This window comes from Mirounga leonina, unplaced genomic scaffold (assembly GCF_011800145.1).
Source record: "Mirounga leonina isolate KUSES-001 unplaced genomic scaffold, KU_Mleo_1.0 Mir_114, whole genome shotgun sequence".
Classification (NCBI taxonomy): domain Eukaryota; kingdom Metazoa; phylum Chordata; class Mammalia; order Carnivora; family Phocidae; genus Mirounga; species Mirounga leonina.
Genome location: NW_023270265.1, coordinates 39,077,934 through 39,096,446, shown reverse-complemented (window position 1 = coordinate 39,096,446; position 18,513 = coordinate 39,077,934). Strand labels below are relative to the sequence as shown.

The following is an 18,513-nucleotide window of genomic DNA, read 5'->3' as shown; positions in this document are numbered from 1 at the left end:
ACCATGTCTTCTCCAACACTTAATTTATAACTGGGGTTTGGTTCACAAACTAGTGTGTGATAATTGGTTATTAATGTATTGATGCCCTCACTTCTTGGGAAGCCTCCAGAGGTCTATGTTAGAGCCCCTGGGTAGGATTCCTGCATTCACAATCAGCCTTACCTACTTATCTAGTGTATTTTATGAACTTATGCTTTTAATGTATACCTTGATATGAAATAGGCTCTTATGGCAAAAAATAGTATAATTTCTAGTACAGGATATATAAAAAATGCAATACTCTAAATACTTTGGCATTTTTCACTTGTTCACACTAATTGATAAAATGACCTGCATCATCCATAAATGTTATAATTTAGCTTCCTTATACAGTCCATTCAGACTCCTTAAATATCCATAGTAGTCTCTATAGTATCATTTAGAACACAACTACCCGAAAATAATAGTGCATTTTAATTAGATGGTACATTTTAAAGCATTTTCTATATAAAAAATAATTTTATGCAATTTGTATCAGTACCCTAAGATAAAAGAATAGCCAAAGGTTATATGTAAATTACTAATTATCTAAAGGAAGCAAAACTGATTTACTGCTTAATTAATGTTAGTTCTTGTGTTAGGCAAATAACTATTCTGAAAGCAATAATACATTGTCTATATCTATTTGAGATAAATGTTTTATATCGATGATATAATATGCAACCAGCTTCTGAGAACGGTGTATATCTCTCATTATGATTTAATTATGAGCCTTATATAGAATTGTTTAAACAATTATGAACGGTTTTTGAAAGTCAAAGTCAGTATTCCAATTATAAACCTCATTGAAGTCCACAATGTCAGAACTTCAGGATGTATTAAGAAGAAATAAGAAGTTAATATTTTTAGTGAGGTACTTCAAAATAGACTAAGTAGGATCTTGTTGACCTACACTTTATTGAAATTGATGTTCTTTTACAGAAATAACTTGGCATTCAGTTTTATTTTTTAAAATTCCAGTATGATTAAGGATAGTGTTATATTAGCTTCAGGTATACAATACAGTGATTCAACAATTCAATACATGACTGTGTTCATCACGATAAGTGCACTCTTTATCCCCTTCACCTATTTTACCCTTTCCCCCCATCCACCTCATTTTTGGCAACCATCAGTTCGTTCTCTATATTTAAGAATCTGGTTTATTTGTCTCTTTTTTTCTTTGGTTGTTTTGTTTCTTAAATTCCTCATATGAGTGAAATCATATGGTATTTGCCTTTCTCTGACTGACTTATTTCACTTAGCATTATACTCTTTAACTCCATCCATGTTGTTTCAAATGGCAAGATTTCATCCTTTTTGTGGCTGAGTAATACTCCATTATAAACAAATATATATGTAAATTATGTGTGTGTGTATATACATATACATACATACATACACACACACCACATCTATATCCATTCATCTATCAATGGACACTTGGTTTGCTTCCATATTTTAGCTATTGTAAATAATGCTGAATAACTTGGTATTTTTAAGAAAAATATGATTTTATACCAGTAGAAAAAATTGACAGACAGCAATAATTACACATCATGAAAGGGAAACTGTCCAAATAAATGATGACTTCTGGATTTTTAATTATAATCTTACATATTTTACTTGAAAATACTGTGTGTAGATTTTAAATCTGGATATATTTAAAATTATTAGCAGGTGGAGAGTTTGGGTTTCAAAATCATTGTAAGTCAACTTCCTAAGCAAGGAATTTGGTCCAAGGTAAATAAACACAAGTTGCTCTAAATGTACTAGACTGAAGACCAGTACTTGAGTGCAATAAGTGTGTACCATTCTTTCACACGGTGATAATGGTACAAATTTATAATTGCATGATGTAACGACTATACACTTAGAAAGTCTTTCCATACAACAGAAAAACCGGTTATTTATATATAATTGGTTCTTTTAATTTAATGAAGGAAAATGTGGCAAAAGCCAAATTTTATTATTATTTTCCATTTGTTCATATTTCAAACAATTTACAACAAGTTCTAAAGTAATTGGCCAATATTTTAATTTAACTCTCTAAGGTTATGATTTAGCTTACTGTGCCTTAAATTTCTTACTGAAATACTTAATTTTTCTTATACAACTATTATACATTTGAACAAGAGCCATGAGTTTTTGAGAAGTACTCCATTGGGATGTAGTTTTAAGAATTATTTCTCAGAATTACATAGCTAGACTGGTATCCTGGAACTCTTTAAAAAATCTCTTTGAAAGAATATTCTAAGTGTATGACTCCACTGTAGAAATAAATAGAACAGGAAAAAAAAGATTAAAAAATAGTCAAAATGTGGGGCACCTGGGTGGCTCAGTCGTTAAGCGGCTGCCTTCAGCTCAGGTCATGGTCCCAGGGTCCTGGAATCGAGCCCCGCATCGGGCTCCCTGCTCAGCGGGAAGCCTGCTTCTCCCTCTCCCACTCCCCCTGCTTGTGTTCCCTCTCTCGCTGTGTCTCTCTTTGTCAAATAAATAAATAAAATCTTTAAAAAAAAATAGTCAAAATGTGATGTATCATGAAAGTATTAATTTATACATCTTGACTGCTCATTAATAGATGAAAAATATTACTTTTAAGTTAGTAATAATTTAGAAGTCAAGGATTTATTAGACCTTAAAAGTTATGTAAAAATCTACCAAACAGGGTGTATATAACATGCTACCATTAGAGTAAGTAATGTGGAAAAAGAATGCTCACATTGACTGGTATATGTATCAAATAACTTCAAAAAAATATACACAAACATACACACACAAAACCTGATTACATTGATTCTGAGGAGGGAAGAAGTGTGTGACTAGGTAACGTGGATGCACATTTTAAATTCTGAAACACAAATATATCACCTATAAAAGTAGATTTTAAGACAAAATGCAAAAAGTAAAAAGAACAAAATTGATGCTTAATTTGATAGCAATCTGCCCATGTTTACTTCCAATAGAGAGAATGACTTCTAAAAAGCTCTTCCGGGCACCTGGGTGGCTCAGTTGGTTAAGCAACTGCCTTCGGCTCAGGTCATGATCCTGGAGTCCCAGGATCGAGTCCTGCATCGGGCTCCCTGCTCGGCAGGGAGTCTGCTTCTCCCTCTGACCCTCCTCCCTCTCATGCACTCTCTCATTCTCTCTCTCTCAAATAAATAAATAAAATCTTTAAAAAAAAAAAAAAAGAGGGGCTTCCCCTCTTAAAAAAATAAATAAAAATAAAAAGCTCTTCCACCATTAGAATAAAATTTTGTTATATCAAATTATCCAGGAAATGGAAAAACATGTGTCTAGAAAAGAAAGGAGGAAAAAAAAATCATGCCTGTCTCTAGCTACTCAAGGAACAGGAACAAATTGGCTGAGCAAAATGAGTTTGAATGGTCTGTGGGAATAAAAAAAAAAATCCTTTGATTGTCTGTCCTTGTTCAAAGTATTGGTTATAATACAACAGTGGAATTTAGACTCAGAATAATTAATACACTAAAATGACTAACATTTCAATATTAGATTCATCAGTGAATCTAATACCATGTTCATTCAACATACTCCAATAGTTGTTCACCTAAATATCACAGTTAAAGTATATGAATCATTTCAGTAAATGGCAATAAACCAAATTAAACTAAGATTATATTGATATAAAAAAACTTCAAAAAATAAACACAATGTACCATGTGACAAGAATGCCAGGTAAGTTCTAGATAATGACAGTATGTGTCAAGTCCAATTTAGCATTATTTCTAGTACAGCTGCGACTCAAGGAAGTCACTATGTTCAGCTCACATTAAGGAGTATGAAGTTATGCTCTACTTTCCTAAGGGCAAAATATCTACACCAATTATTTGGAATGTTTCTGCATGTGAGAACATCAATTCTCCTCCATCTATTTATTTATTCAATTACTTGTGCTTGTTGCCGACAGGTTGTTGATGCATCTAGTGGAAGTTTTAAAATTTCTAACGTAATCTTTTTGCTTTTTATAGATCTATTCAGACTTTCTATTTCTTCTTGAATCAGTGTTTGCAGTTTTATGCCTTTCTAGGAATTTTCCATTTCATCTAAATTTTTCAGTTTGTTGGCATACTGATGTTCATAATGTACCCTTAGAATACTTATTTCTGGAATTTCAGTAATAACATCTCTTATTATTGATTTTAGTAATTTGAGTCTTCTCTCTTTTATTCTTGGTCAATCTATTTTGTTAATTTATTGATCTTTTCAAAGAACCAACTTTTATTTTCATTGGTTTTCTCTGTTGTTTTCCTGTTCTGTTTCATTAATTTCTTCTCTAATCTTTATTATTTCCTTCCTTTTCTGTTTCCTGTAGATTTAATTTGTTCTTTTCCAAGTTTCTTAAGGTGAAAGGTTAGGATGGAACTAGAGAGTATTATGCTAAGCAAAATAACAGTCGGAGAAAGACAAATACCATATGATTTCACTCATATGTGGAATTTAAGAAACAAAACAAACAAGCAAAGGGGAAGAAAGAGAGAGAGAGGCAAACCAAGACACAGACTCTTGACTCTAGAGAACACACTGATGGTGACCAGAGTGGTAGTGGGTAGAGGGATGGGTGAAATAGGTGATGGGGATTAAGGAGTACACTTGTGATGAGTACCAGGTGTTGTATGCTAGTGTTCAATCACTATATTGTACACCTGAAACTAATATTACACTGTATGCTAACTAACTGGAATTTAAATAAAAATGTAAAAAAATAGGCTACTGATTGAAGATATTTTTCCTTTTAAATACTGGCATGCACAGTTATTTATTTCCCACTGAGCACTGCTGTAGCTTCATCCCATGAGTTCTGGTATATTGTGTTTTCATTTTCATCCATCTCTATGTATTTTTACATTTAAGCCAGCCTTTCTTCAAATATTTTTTTCTGCTCCTCTCTTTCTTCTTTCCTTGTGGTACTCTTTTTTTTTTTTTTTTTCCTTGTGGTACTCTTCTTATGCATATATTGGTGCACTTCCTGGTATTCTGTATTTCTCTTAGGCTTTGTTCATTTTCCTTCATTCTTTTTTCTCTCTGTTCTTGTTTCATAACCTCTACTGATCCGTTTTCAAGCTCATAAATTCCTTCTTCTGCAAGTTCAAATCTCTCATTGAGTCTTTCTAGTAAAATTTTTATCATGGTTTTGTACTTCTCAATTCCTGATTTTCCATTAGCTTCTCCTTTTTTATAATTTTATCTTTATTGATATTATCTGTTTTATGAGATATTTCTATCCTACCTCAATCATGGTTTCCTTTAGTTCTGTGGACATGTTTACAACAGCTGCTCTGAAGTCTTGGTCAGTTAATTCTGACAGCTGAGCCCTCTGACAAGCATGTTCTGTTGCCTGCTGCTATTTGTCCTATGAGCCACAATACCCGTTTTTGGCATGTCCCATAATTTTTTGTTGAAAAACACTGACATTTTAGGTAATAGATTACAACAATTCTGTGTAGTGATTCTCTTTCCGCCCCCCCCCCCCAAGTTTTGTTTTTACATGCCTATTTGTTTAGTGACTTGGTGGGGCTATTTTAGTAAAGTCTGTTTTCTCTGCAGTGCAGCCTGTGATGTTGTTCCTCAGAGGGTGCAGCTTTGGCCATGTGCATGGTTGTGTGGGATAACTGGTTTTATCAGGGCTCTCTTTCTGTCTATCCAAGATCTTTCTATTAAGCCCCCTGCTTCCTTTGGTATCACACCCAGCTGTTAGCCTCCGTGAACTGAGAACTGATTACTGTTTTTGATAATGCTCTGATGTTTAAATTGCTTCCTAATCGGATTCAATTAATTTGGGGTCCATTGTAGGGTAATATTTGAGACCAGTGTTTGACATTTTTTATAAACCCAGGAGAGATCTTAACTTTCTCTATCACTGGATCTTTCTGGTAAACCTCTAGCTGATTTATGGTGGAGCTATCAGCCTCTTCTGCATTGCTTACTACCACAATGTCCATCTTTTTCAAGGAAGCCATTAGGGTTGAACTTCTCTGTAGTTTGTTTTAAACAAAGTTATTCCCCTGGAAAAAATTTCTGTGCCACAGCTCCAGAGCTGATGGAGAGAGTGGCCCATATCTCTCTCAAATGACTCCCTTATTTCATAAGGAAGGTCCCAGACAGGCATGGTAGCCTCTTACATTTTCAGATTGTCTTTATTGGCATGAAATCTCCACCCCTTGAGCAAAGTGTGATGAGGGCAATTGGGACCCTGGAATTCTCAGCCTATTCTCCCTGAGGAAGAACTCTGACCTACAAGACAAGGCTTGGTGAAGGAAGAGAGTCTTAGATCTCAGTTGCTTTTACCGAAATAGAACCTCTGCAATATATAACTGGGCAAGGGTCGGGTGGGAGATAAGAAATGCTGGTTATACTGAACTGAGAGGGGAGAAGAAGAGAGCAGGTCATGGCTCAAATGCCACAGGCCTTTTTTTTTTTTTAACTAAGATTTAGATTTTCTTGAATAATTGGTTTTTTATTTACTGTATGCACTTAAGACAGATTCCAGAGATTTAAAATGGATGTTTATTTGTTTTAAAAATAATTTTCACCAGTTATTGTTTGTCAGCTATGGTTGTAAGTTCGTGGAGCTCCTCTTACTGGTACTCCAGAAGTCATTGCCTCCTGGTCTCTTTTAATCACACTTCAATTGAGCTTTCATAGCTATTGATCCATTAAAATTGTTCTTGCCAGGGTCACAAATGACTTCCAAATGGTTAAATCCAAGGATCAATTTTCAGTTACAATTTTGCTTTGCCCATCAGCAGCCTCTGAGACAGTTGAAAATGCTTTTCTCTTCTACAATGTTTCCTCAGCTTCCAGGAGTCCACATTCACTTAGCATTTCTCCAACTTCATAGTATTCTTTGCTGATTTTGTCTTCTCTCTGATATCTTGAATGTCTTAGCTTAGGCTCCTATAACAAAATACCATAAACTGAATGACTTAAATAGGAGACATTTGTTTCTCACAGTTCTAAAGGCTAGGAAGTCCAAGATCAAGGTGCTGGCAGATTTGGTTGTTGGAGACGGCCATCTTCCTGGTTTTCAGACAGCTTCCATCTCATTGTGTGCTTACATGACCTCTTCTTTGTGTACTGTCAGAGAGAAAGCATTCTTTCCCTGTTCCTCTTTGTAAAGGGCACTAATTCCATCATGAGAATATCAACATCACATAAGCCTAAAGACCTCCTAAAGGCCTCAGTTCCAGATACCATAACATTGGGGTTTAGGGCCTCAACATATGGCTTTGGGAGGGGACATATTCAACCCATTATATTAAGTATGAATGCCTTAGGGCTTAATCCTCCTCTTTTGGGGATATCACCAGGCCCATGCCTTTAAATACCATTGATGTATTGAGACTCCAAATTTACCTCTCCTGCTCAAATCTTTTTCCTTATCCCAGAGCCAACTCCTGCTTCTTTGACTTATCTAATTGGATGTCCAATAGATATCTCAAACTTAACATGTAAAAATTGAACTCCTTCCCCCAAACCAATTTTACTTGCAATCAACTCCATTTCAGTTGATGGCAATTTTATCTTTATAGTTATTCAGGCAAAACCTTAAGTCATGCTTGGTTTATACTCTTTTGAAGTCATGATTGGTTTAATACTTTCTCACACCTCCCCATCCATCCAATTTTGTTATCTTCAAAACATATCTATAATCTGATCATTTCTTCCGATATCCACTGCCACCTTTTGATTTGAGCAATCATTCTCTCTCACCAGTTAGAGGAGTAACCTCCTTACCAGTCTCCCTATGTCCACAGTTGTCTATCTTAGTCTAGTCTCAACCCAGCAGCAGAATTATCAGTTTAAAAATCATATCTTTTTTAACTCAAATCACTTACCTCCTCTATTGAAAACCCTTCAGTGGTTTTCCATCTCTCTAAGAGTAAAAGCCAAAGTAAAGTTTCAATGTCAATGGTGTACATTAGAATCGATTGTGGGCTTTAAAAATAGACTCATGGGGTGCCTGGGTGGCTCAGTCATTAAACGTCTGCCTTTGGCTCAGGTCATGATCCCAGGGTCCTGGGATTGAGCCCCTTGTCGGGCTCCCTGCTCTGCAGGAAGCCTGCTTCTCCCTCTCCCACTCCCCCTGCTTGTGTTCCTGCCTCACTATCTCTCTCTCTGTCAAGTAAATAAATTAAATCTTTTTTAAAAATTAAAAAAATAAAAATAGACTCATACAGCTGAACCTCACAGAATTCTGATTTATAGGTCTGATGGGGGTAGAACAGTGGCGTGGCGCTCAAGGATATATAAATATAATTCTTTTAAAGATCAACAGGTGATTCTAAAGGGTCTACTGAATTGAAAACAACTGTGTTAGAGTATACATGGAGCAGAAGAATCCAAGATATACAGGAGTTGCTGTTACTAATATTAACGAATAATATAATGTTAATCATTATTTATATTACATATCAACAAAAATAACAGCTAAGATTTGTTGAAGTCTGGTAAGGAAAAGGCAGAGGTGAGCACTTAGTGTGCATTAACTCACTTAGTACTAAAAACCTTATAAAGTAAGCCCTACCATATTTTGATTCTAAGACATTTTGTTTTCCCATCTTTTTTTTTAAAGATTTTATTCATTTATTTGACAGAGAGAGAGAGAGAGACAGCGAGAGAGGGAACACAAGCAGGGGGAGTTGCAGAGGGAGAAGCAGGCTTCCTGCCAAGCAAGGAGCCCGATGTGGGACTCGATCCCAGGACCCTGGGATCATGACCTGAGACGAAGGCAGACACTTAACTACTGAGCCACCCAGGCGTCCCTTGTTTTCCCATAATGTGTCTTATAATCAGTGAAATCACACAACCACAACTGGCCCAGAGGGCATTTATGATATATATGCCATGCCCTGCACAGACACAAATTAAATTCTTCTAGTCAATGATACTATGTGATACAAAACATTTTTACCTGAATCAAAAATGATTTATAAAAAATTGGACTATGAATGTGAATAAGTTTTAGCAATATCTTACCAATTTACTGCTTCTACTTTCCTTTTGATGTATATTAGGTGAATGATATATAATAAAATCTCTATCTAAGTAAGTCTATAAGAGCTGTTTCAGTAAGTATAAAATAAATATTCTTAGTGGTGAGAGTACTATGGGATAGTTTAATTGTCACTGTATTTTCCTTCTAAGTAGTATATCAAATAATGATTGAGTTACCATAATATTAGCTGAAATACAGCATATTCCCCCACAACAGATTTATAGGCTATTATAAGTGGTCAACTATGACTATAAGCAGTAAATCAAACCTGTTCAAACTCAGGCTATCTTAATGTTCTTTGTATGGTTCAGAGAGCTTGAGTTTTGGAATCTGACAAACTTAATTAAAAATCATTGCTCTTTCATTTACTACTTATGAGCTTTGATCATTGCACACAACTCCCCTCAAATTCCTTATATAGCTAAAAGGGAAATAATATATACCTTCTAGAGTGAGGATGAAATACTATTTTTGTTAAATACCCAACTCCAAAATGTTAGATTGTGCCCTCTACTTTCCTGAAATTTGGTTGTTTGTGTTACAATTATGAAATAACATAATCGGGTGCCTGGGTGGCTCAGTTGGTTGAGCGGCTGCCTTTGGCTCAGGTCATGATCCTGGAGTTCCTTGATCGAGTCCCGCATCGGGCTCCCTGCTCAGCGGGGAGTCTGCTTCTCCCTCTAACCCTCCCCCCTCTCATGTACTCGCTGTCTCTCATTCTCCCTCTCTCAAATAAATAAATAAAATCTTAAAAAAAAAAAAAAGAAATAACATAATCATTCTTTTTTACCAAATACCAATCCCACAACCAGAGATAATCTTGGCAATTCTCTCAAAATCTCCATGAATACAATGCATGTGTGGGTGTTTATGTGTGTGATTTACACAAATGGAAACATTATAATACTACATATCAGCATTTCCCAGTTAATAACATATTTATAAGACCTGTAGTTTTCGAGAACTATGATTCCTGTTTGTTTGCTGCTATATTCCTTTAAAAATGTGCTTGGAACAATACTAATTGTTCATTAAATATTTGTTGAATGAAGGAATAATGTTTCATTTTACACATACCTATCTACCATATTCTTAGTTTCCAGTTACATAATATCCCATTATAAGAAAATATACTTATTTCAAGAAGCTTTTTGAATGACATAAACTTGTTGATCTACAAAAAACCCTCTATAAGTATCTTTGTATGAATATATTTTGAAAAAGTAGGCAGGCTTATGTTTTATATTCCTATAAATATAGTTGTTACGTCAAAGAGTTTTTCTTTTAATTTTAATAAGCAATATGCAAAGCAAACATTTTCTATTTTTTGTTTGTCCAGTGTAACTCCTCCTTGTTTTGAAAACAAATCAACATTTAACTTTGGAGAATTGGTCCTTTGTCTCTCTCTCAGTCCATGTGGATTTTGTAGCACTGAAGCTACCCCTCAGCTCCAGAGTTAGCATTTGTATTGGAAACAGGGTTGCCAGACAGAGCAAATGAAAATACAGGATGTTCAGTTAAATTGGGATTTTAAAGCAATGAATTTTTTAGTATAAAAACACATATACATTGGAGACATATATAAGGAGATACATATGTGTATGTACCAAATATGTAACATATTATGTTGAATCGGATTAAAATTTATTGACAGAAATTCAATACTCTGGGCCATTTATTAAGCTATATAAAAAATTGGGTCTAAATTAAAGATAACAAATAATAAATATTATAATTTTAGGCAATTTTTATAATTGTATTAATAAATGTATAGTACAAACAATGCTAAAAGTTTTTATCTTATTTTTTTTTAGAAATTAACTCTATGTACAGTTATGCAACAGTTTACATTTACTTCCATTACTAATCCCGCTTCCAGAAAACTTTTTAATATACTATATCTCCCCCTATGGATGACACCACAACAAAGTAAATTGAAGTGTTCCTTAGAGATTGTGTACATGTATGTGTGTGTATCTTATTGAAATTGCTAAAATTATGAATTTCCAAAAAAAAAAAAGGATCTGTGTCTTTTTCTTTAAACCTGCAGTATTTATCAATCTGTCTGGAATATTGCAAGAGATTAATACATCTTTACTAAATTGAACAAAATGAAAGCACTATATCTACAACAAGATTTTGGCAACAGGTATAGAAGGCAAGAATCAGTTAACTTTCAAATCATATGCCCCCATACATATCTGACTTCTCAATTCAAGTCATTTTTAAGTAGATTTAGGCTAATTTTTAAATCTATGATAATAGGGGCGCCTGGGTGGCTCAGATGGTTAAGCGTCTGCCTTCGGCTCAGGTCATGATCCCGGGGTCCTGGGATCAAGCCCCGGGTCGGGCTCCCTGCTCAGTGGGGAGCCTGCTTCTCCCTCTGCCTCTGCCTGCCGCTCCCCCTGCTTGTGCTCTCTGTCTCTCTGTCAAATAAATAAATAAAATCTTTAAATCTATGATAATATAAATAGGCATGATGAACATCTGTAATTTGTAGTCTTACAGGATAAAGTGAAAAAAATTAAAGCAAGGGAATCATTACATTTTGAAATCCAATAAGAGAAAATGATAAGAAAAAATAAATTAACACTAAGACCATTAAATGCAAAGAGAGAGATTTGAGTGCATTATTTATGGTTTAAAAAAATCTTGTTTTGACAAAAGAACATGTTTTATGGAAATCTTTATCTAGCTATTAAAATGTTTAAACATTATATAAAATAGATTCTTAAAATACTAAGAAATTCTATAAGAAGTTGCATATATAGTATATAATTAAGTTTAATTTCTCCACCCAAAATAACATTTTCTCATTATTCTCTTCACTGTGCTCACTCCTTTCTCTCTAAATAAGCTGGGTGTGTAAGGAGGTAGAGCAACTCATTTCATAAAACACTGTGACACTGCATTAATAGTAAGAACCCATTTACCACAAATTTAGAATATCCTCAGAGAATATTCTATCAATTATTTACCCATGACATGACCTCAGTAAAGTATAACTTAATGATATTATTACTTCTTCTATTTTTATGCCCATAAAACAATTAAATATAGATGGAAAAGCAATGTATTTGCCTCTAGAAGAGTTTGCTACTCAGAGCTACTAGAATCCTATCTCTGGGTTTTAGTTTATTTTTAACTCAACTTTCAGGCTGATAACGCTAAATTCAAATTTAGGTTTCATGCAGTATGATTATGAAATGTGCATGAAAGGAGCGGATCATAAACACAAGGTCAGTCGCTCAATGGACATTGTCTTATCTCAGGCAATGTTGTTTTTATTGATTTTTAAGCATTAGAAAAGCATACATGATTATGAAAGAAGCAAATAATGTGGTAAAGCTCCATATTAATATATTTTTTAAACTTTTAAAGACTGCAAGTTTAAGAGAATTAAAGAAGGAAAAGTTGCTGATATAGGAAATGCAATAATCATTCAAACACATAAACCCACTGGTAACAAGAAGTTGATTAGAAATAACCTTAGGGGCCCTGCGTGGCTCAGTCAGTTAAGCCACTGACTCTTGGATTTGGCTCAGGTCATGACATCAGGGTCATTAGGTTGAGCCCTGGGTGGAGCCCCACTCCAGCTTGGCACTCAGTGGGGAGTCTGCTTGAGATTCTCTCTCTCCCTTGGCTCGTCCTGCCCCACCCCCACCATGATTGCTCTCTCAAATATATAAATAAATAAATATTTTCTTAAAAAAATAAATAACCTCACATTTGCCAATGGAATCTATTATTATATGGATTTTGCAGTTAGATTTTTTTAAAAGATTTATTTATTTTAGAGAGAAAGCGCAAGTGTGCGCACACATGTGTGCATACGCAAATGGGGGGGGGCAGAAAGAGGGAGGCAAGTAGACTCCCTGTTGACCACAGAGCCCAACACAGGCTCAATCCCAGGACCTTGAGATCATAACCTGAGCCAAAATCAAGAGTTGGGTGCTTAACCAACTGAGCCACCCAGACTTTTCTTTTTTAAAGAGAGAGAAAAGTATGTGCACTCCTGCACAAGTAGTGGGAGGTACTGAGGCGGGGAGAAACAGAGGGAGAAGGAGAGAGAGAATCTTAAGCAGGCTCTGCACCCGGTGAGGAGCCTAAGTCAGGGCTCAACCCCAGGCTGGATCTCATGACCCTGAGATCATGACCTGAGCCAGATTCAAGTGTTGGATCCTTAACCAACTGAGCCACTAAGGCACCCCTGATGTTAGATTTTCACTGAGGCAAACTATAATTAAACTACTCAAAATGTGGGAAAAAAATGTTTTCAACCAAAAAAATAAATAAATTCTTGTAACTATTAAGATATGCAGGATATTTTCACTTACCTTAGTCAAATATAAGATTAAATATATTCAATGCAAGCAGTAATTAAAATATTTTGATGGGTTTGTGCCTTATGGTACTTACTAAAAACTCAAATTTCAGTTTAAAAATGAAGATTATTAAGCATGACAATATTTCAAGAGACTTCTTTTAACATATACTTGCTCCTAACAAGTATTTTTGTAATGTAATGACTATTTATCTAAAATTGAATATAACATTGAAATTAAATGTTTTAATACCTCTGTAATAAGCACAAACTATTAAAAAAAACTCATCCTTCTAGTGTATTAAAAATATTTTCACTGATCATTTGTTTCCATTCATTAGCACAGCACCTCATCCACAATAAAATGTTCATATTCTTATTAGGGTTATCATAGAAATGAATGTGAAGTTCCTATATGAAGAGGTATATTAAAATGAAAATCCTTTGTAGTTGTGTTTTTGTGTTTTTAAGAGCCCCTGAATTGTCAGGAGTGTTATTCAAAAAGTGTTACATCAATAATAGGCTTCTGTTACTAAAATTATACCACAAAAACAATATAGAAACCAAAGCTTGAAATAGTTTCTTTTTAAAAAAGCAACATCCCTGGCTGAATTAAACAATATATTTTAAAAACCCAAAGATTTTTTTTTCATTTTAACCCAGTCCTAATATTTAGAAAAGCAAATAATACAATTCCTCTAACAAAATCACAAAAATATTAAGAAGGGAGAATCCTTTAAATAATTTTCATTTAAGGTTACAAATAAATTGCCATTGTACTAATCATAGGGGTCCTCTGAGGCTTACAATAGTTGATGTCTTAATGTTAGAGAAAGTGACATATCACATAAAGAAAACATACTGGGATCTTTCCCTTTTGGTAATATTTGTGTTAACCTAATAGTTAAAACTAAATAAAGGGAGGATCAAATAAAAACACATTTTAACCTCCATCCAAATAAAGTCTATAAATGGAGTTATTATATTACCTACAACTAATATAATAGTAGATAAAAGTCTTTGGGTCTTTAAGACCAAAATGACAATCTTCTAATAATATAAAATTATTATCTAATAACAGATCTGTGAGTCATCAAAATGGCATCTTTACTTGGGCATCCACATATGAATGGTTTCCAAACATTTAGAATTCTGTATCCAAAAGATTAGTAAAATTATATTTGAGAAAACACCTCACAATATTTTTAACATGATATTATAAACATCATATGACCTCTCAATAAGATAAATTTTGTACTTCAGTAGAGGTAGCAAATTAAATTCAATCATTATTATAAGACTCACTACCTAGATGAGCTCTAGAAAGAGGGGCATTGTATTGAGGGAATATCAAGAGGACATGGTAATATTTAGGAGCACAGATTAGAAATGGCCCAGTGGTCCTAATCTAGTTCTCCCTTCCTATTTCTCCCTTGTTCTGTCCATGTGCAACACATATTTTGAAAGATTTTGACTTCCAATAAAAAGATAAATTAAATTTGTATTTTAAAAGTTAAAGTTTAATATCAGCTTGTCAGAACTTCTAATATGCAAAACAACATTATTTCCTTGAATTGATATAATCCTAACCAAAAGCAATTTCTCATCTTGAGAAGTATGAAAGTTTTATAGGTAAATGAACTATTCACATTAGTTTTCTCAAATATTTAACACTATTTCTAAACTTTAGTTATTATATATAAATATTCCTAGAGCTTGAGGAATTAGTTATATAGTACAATCCCTTCTCTTTATTTTTTTTAAAGATTTTATTTATTTATTTGAGAGAGAGAGAGTGAGAGAGAGAGTACATGAGAGGGGGGAGGGTCAGAGGGAGAAGCAGACTCCCTGCTGAGCAGGGAGCCCTATGTGGGACTCGATCCCAGGACTCCAGGATCATGACCTGAGCCGAAGGCAGTCGCTTAACCAACTGAGCCACCCAGGCGCCCAAATCCCTTCTCTTTAGAGGGAAGGAAATTCAATTAGGACACTTACACATTTTCAGAAATTAGTTAATGACGTAGTCATACACTGATCTTTTCACAGTGCTACACCCACATAGTTTCATTTTATAAACTTTAGAAACCAGATATTTAAACAGTGTTAGTCATATTGAGGTCAGAACCCAGGCTCCCTGATTGATCTTAACTTCTTTTCCAATGATTAGAAGCATAAATTGTCATTTGGCCTATGCCATTATGGAAGGTCTTCCCAGTGCCTGCCTACTGATTGTTTTTACTTTCCTGAATCCATAATTTCATCTAACAGATGGTTTAATATGTGTAGAAGACTGCTTATCTCCACATAGAATTCCACTTCTTGCCAAATATTTATGTATTTATATTTAATAAGATTTTTTTTAATCGGAGTACTTCTATCATAGGGTCATACCAAGTATATTCTCATTGATATTGCCTTGGCCATATACTGAAAATCAGAGAGACAGAGATGATCAAGATGAATTATTTCTTTCTAGGGGAGGGCTGTCAAGTTTGCAAACATATTATAGGCAGCACTGAGTTTTAATGAATGTTTGAAAACTGAAGAATAATTAAGAAGAACTCATTCTCATTCACTAATTATATAACTTAGAATACTCTGGGTTAGTTTTAAATCTTCAAATATAATATTTTCTATGTGGAAAAAAAGATGGTAAGCAATTATACTACTGCTTTATATTGTTGCACAAAATTATATATATAAAAATATACTGGGAAATGCATCAGCAAATAGAAGAGTAATAATGCTAATAACAGCATGCTAATATTAATACTCATAGACTATAATATTAATAAAAACAGAAACTTGCTTTTTTATTATATAAGTATAGAACAATAAATCTATTGTACATTTTTATTCCCAGATTATTATATTGCTTTGTTCCTTTCAATTAACTAATATATACAAAGTTAAGAAACTATTTATATCCTTAATTATTCTGCAAGAGTACTACTGTTTTTATCAATTTTAGGATTAGAGGGAACATAAATGATTAATTCTGACACAGAAATGTATCAAATTGAGATGCACTTCAAACATACTTGAATTATCAGATAATCATGAAATGGTAAAGATTTAATTACTTAAAAAAATCTAGGCGATAAAAACCAAAAATAAATATTTATCAGTGAGAATTTTCTTTTAAATTACAACAGAGATACTTATAAAAATAGTTTTTATAACTACCTAAAGAGATTGCAAATCACTTAATCAACAGTATTAATACATATATTCAATATGAATTCTAACACTATTTAAAGTAACTGTTTGCAAATTAACATTGCAATTAACCAATGTTTCTACAGATACTGACTTAAAATGACAGTAGTAAAGTTTGCTCTAAAGCTTAAAAATTCTAGATCGATTTGTTCAATCTTAATAAGTAAAGCTGATTTGAAACTCTGTACATGAGTGGCACATGTTAATTAAGCAATACAGATTCATGTTTACTCAGATCTTTAAACAAAAGATTAAGTAATATTACTGATACCTCTCTCCGCCGAGAAGCCCAGCATGTTTGTTTGATCTTCCACACCACTGCAGCTACCAGCAATAAGGATAAAAAACAACTGGAAAATAAAACACAATTTTTGCTTAACACATTGGAAATATGTAATGAAATATTCAAGAATATTTATAGAATCTAAAATATATAGAACTAACCACTCCACCTTGGTAAATAATTAAAGCAAAAATGGATAAATTAGCAGTGTTTAAAATGTCCTCAAGTAAAAACAAAGTATACAGGTAGAATAATTATTTATATTCTTGTTATACAGTATAGCCTATCTTTAAGATTTTCCTTGTCAGAAAGAATGTAAACTTACAGCTCTGTTGGTCTTACACAGCAACAGAAATCTACTTAGAATTGCTACTGAGACATAAAAGCTGGCAATTTTATAAATTTAAATTTCACACAGGTTTATTCATTTTATCTGTATTAGCAACTATTTTAGATACGAGAATATTCCAGTGGTTCTCAACTGAAGACAGTTTTGTTCCCCACTCCCCCAGGGCACATTTGGCAATGTCTGAAGGCATGTGCGATTATCACAACATTGATAGGGGTGCAACTTTCATCAGATGAGGAGAGCCAGGGATGCTGCTAAACATTCTGCAGTGCATAGGACTGTCCCCAGTGACAAAGAATTATCCAGTCCAACATACCAGTCATGTTGAAGCTGAGAAAACCTGGTATACACTCATGTTTACACTAAGAAATAATTCAGTTACAGTGTTTATACATATGGTCTATACATATTAGGTAAAATATGCAATAAGCTATAAAAATCCAGGATACTTTGTTAGTAGTGATTTGAGACTAACAAATCTCAAAATAACAGAATCACATGAATCCGATTAATTGGTTCCAACCATGTATCACTGTTTTCTCTCCCTTTGCTCTGTGGTCAAACATTATGCTATGAAAAGACCCAGACATGAGCAAATTCATTAGTCACTGGTCACTACAAAAAACCTGGTCTTCATCCTTAACTGATAATCCCTGTATTCTTTCATCTATTCACTCATAAGCTGTGCAAATTTTAGCACTTTCTACTCTTGTTGATTCTTTAATATACTTTTTCTCCTTGTCTCACTAGAAGAGAAGATCTTAGAATATCCTTCGGTGATGATGACAATGGCAATTCTAGCACCTATCCAATGAGTGCTGAACACATTTCAGATAATGTGCTAAATACTTCCTTCACATTGGTGCATGGTTTTGGTTTTATAAGAACACTCCCAGACGGAATAAAAAAGAAAAATCCAATGCTCAAAAAGTTCAAAATAAATTGCTGATAGTCACAAAGGGAATAAATGGTAGAGTCAAAATTCAATTCCAGCGATGTAAGCCTCAAACTCTCTCCTCCCCAACTGTTAGGAACTCTGATCTTGCACGTAATCTCACAATAGTTGTATTTCCATTTGCATTCCCTAATCTGTTATCCAGTATCAAATAAAGTGGATAAAAAAAACAAGAAAGCCTATGATCCTAACCTTTTTAACCAGTAAGGTGCCTTTTGTTTTTTAATAATTATCTCCCCCCTAATATTTTTTTTATTTCATCTTAATTTAGATTTCCAAAAGTGCCCAAGTCCCATATCTCCTGAAAAATAAAAACAACAACCTTATTTTATTGACCCTATTCCTCCCT

General features: G+C 33.9%; 1 protein-coding gene across 1 annotated transcript in view; it reads right to left on the bottom strand.

The window, feature by feature from the left end:
- Positions 1 to 18,513, bottom strand: part of ATRNL1 (attractin like 1) — a 796,918-nt gene that overhangs the window by 380,069 nt on the left and 398,336 nt on the right. The window contains exon 26 of the mRNA XM_035029745.1: positions 16,849 to 16,927. Coding sequence (XP_034885636.1) covers positions 16,849 to 16,927 — 79 coding nt within the window. The remainder of the gene's footprint in view (positions 1 to 16,848; positions 16,928 to 18,513) is intronic.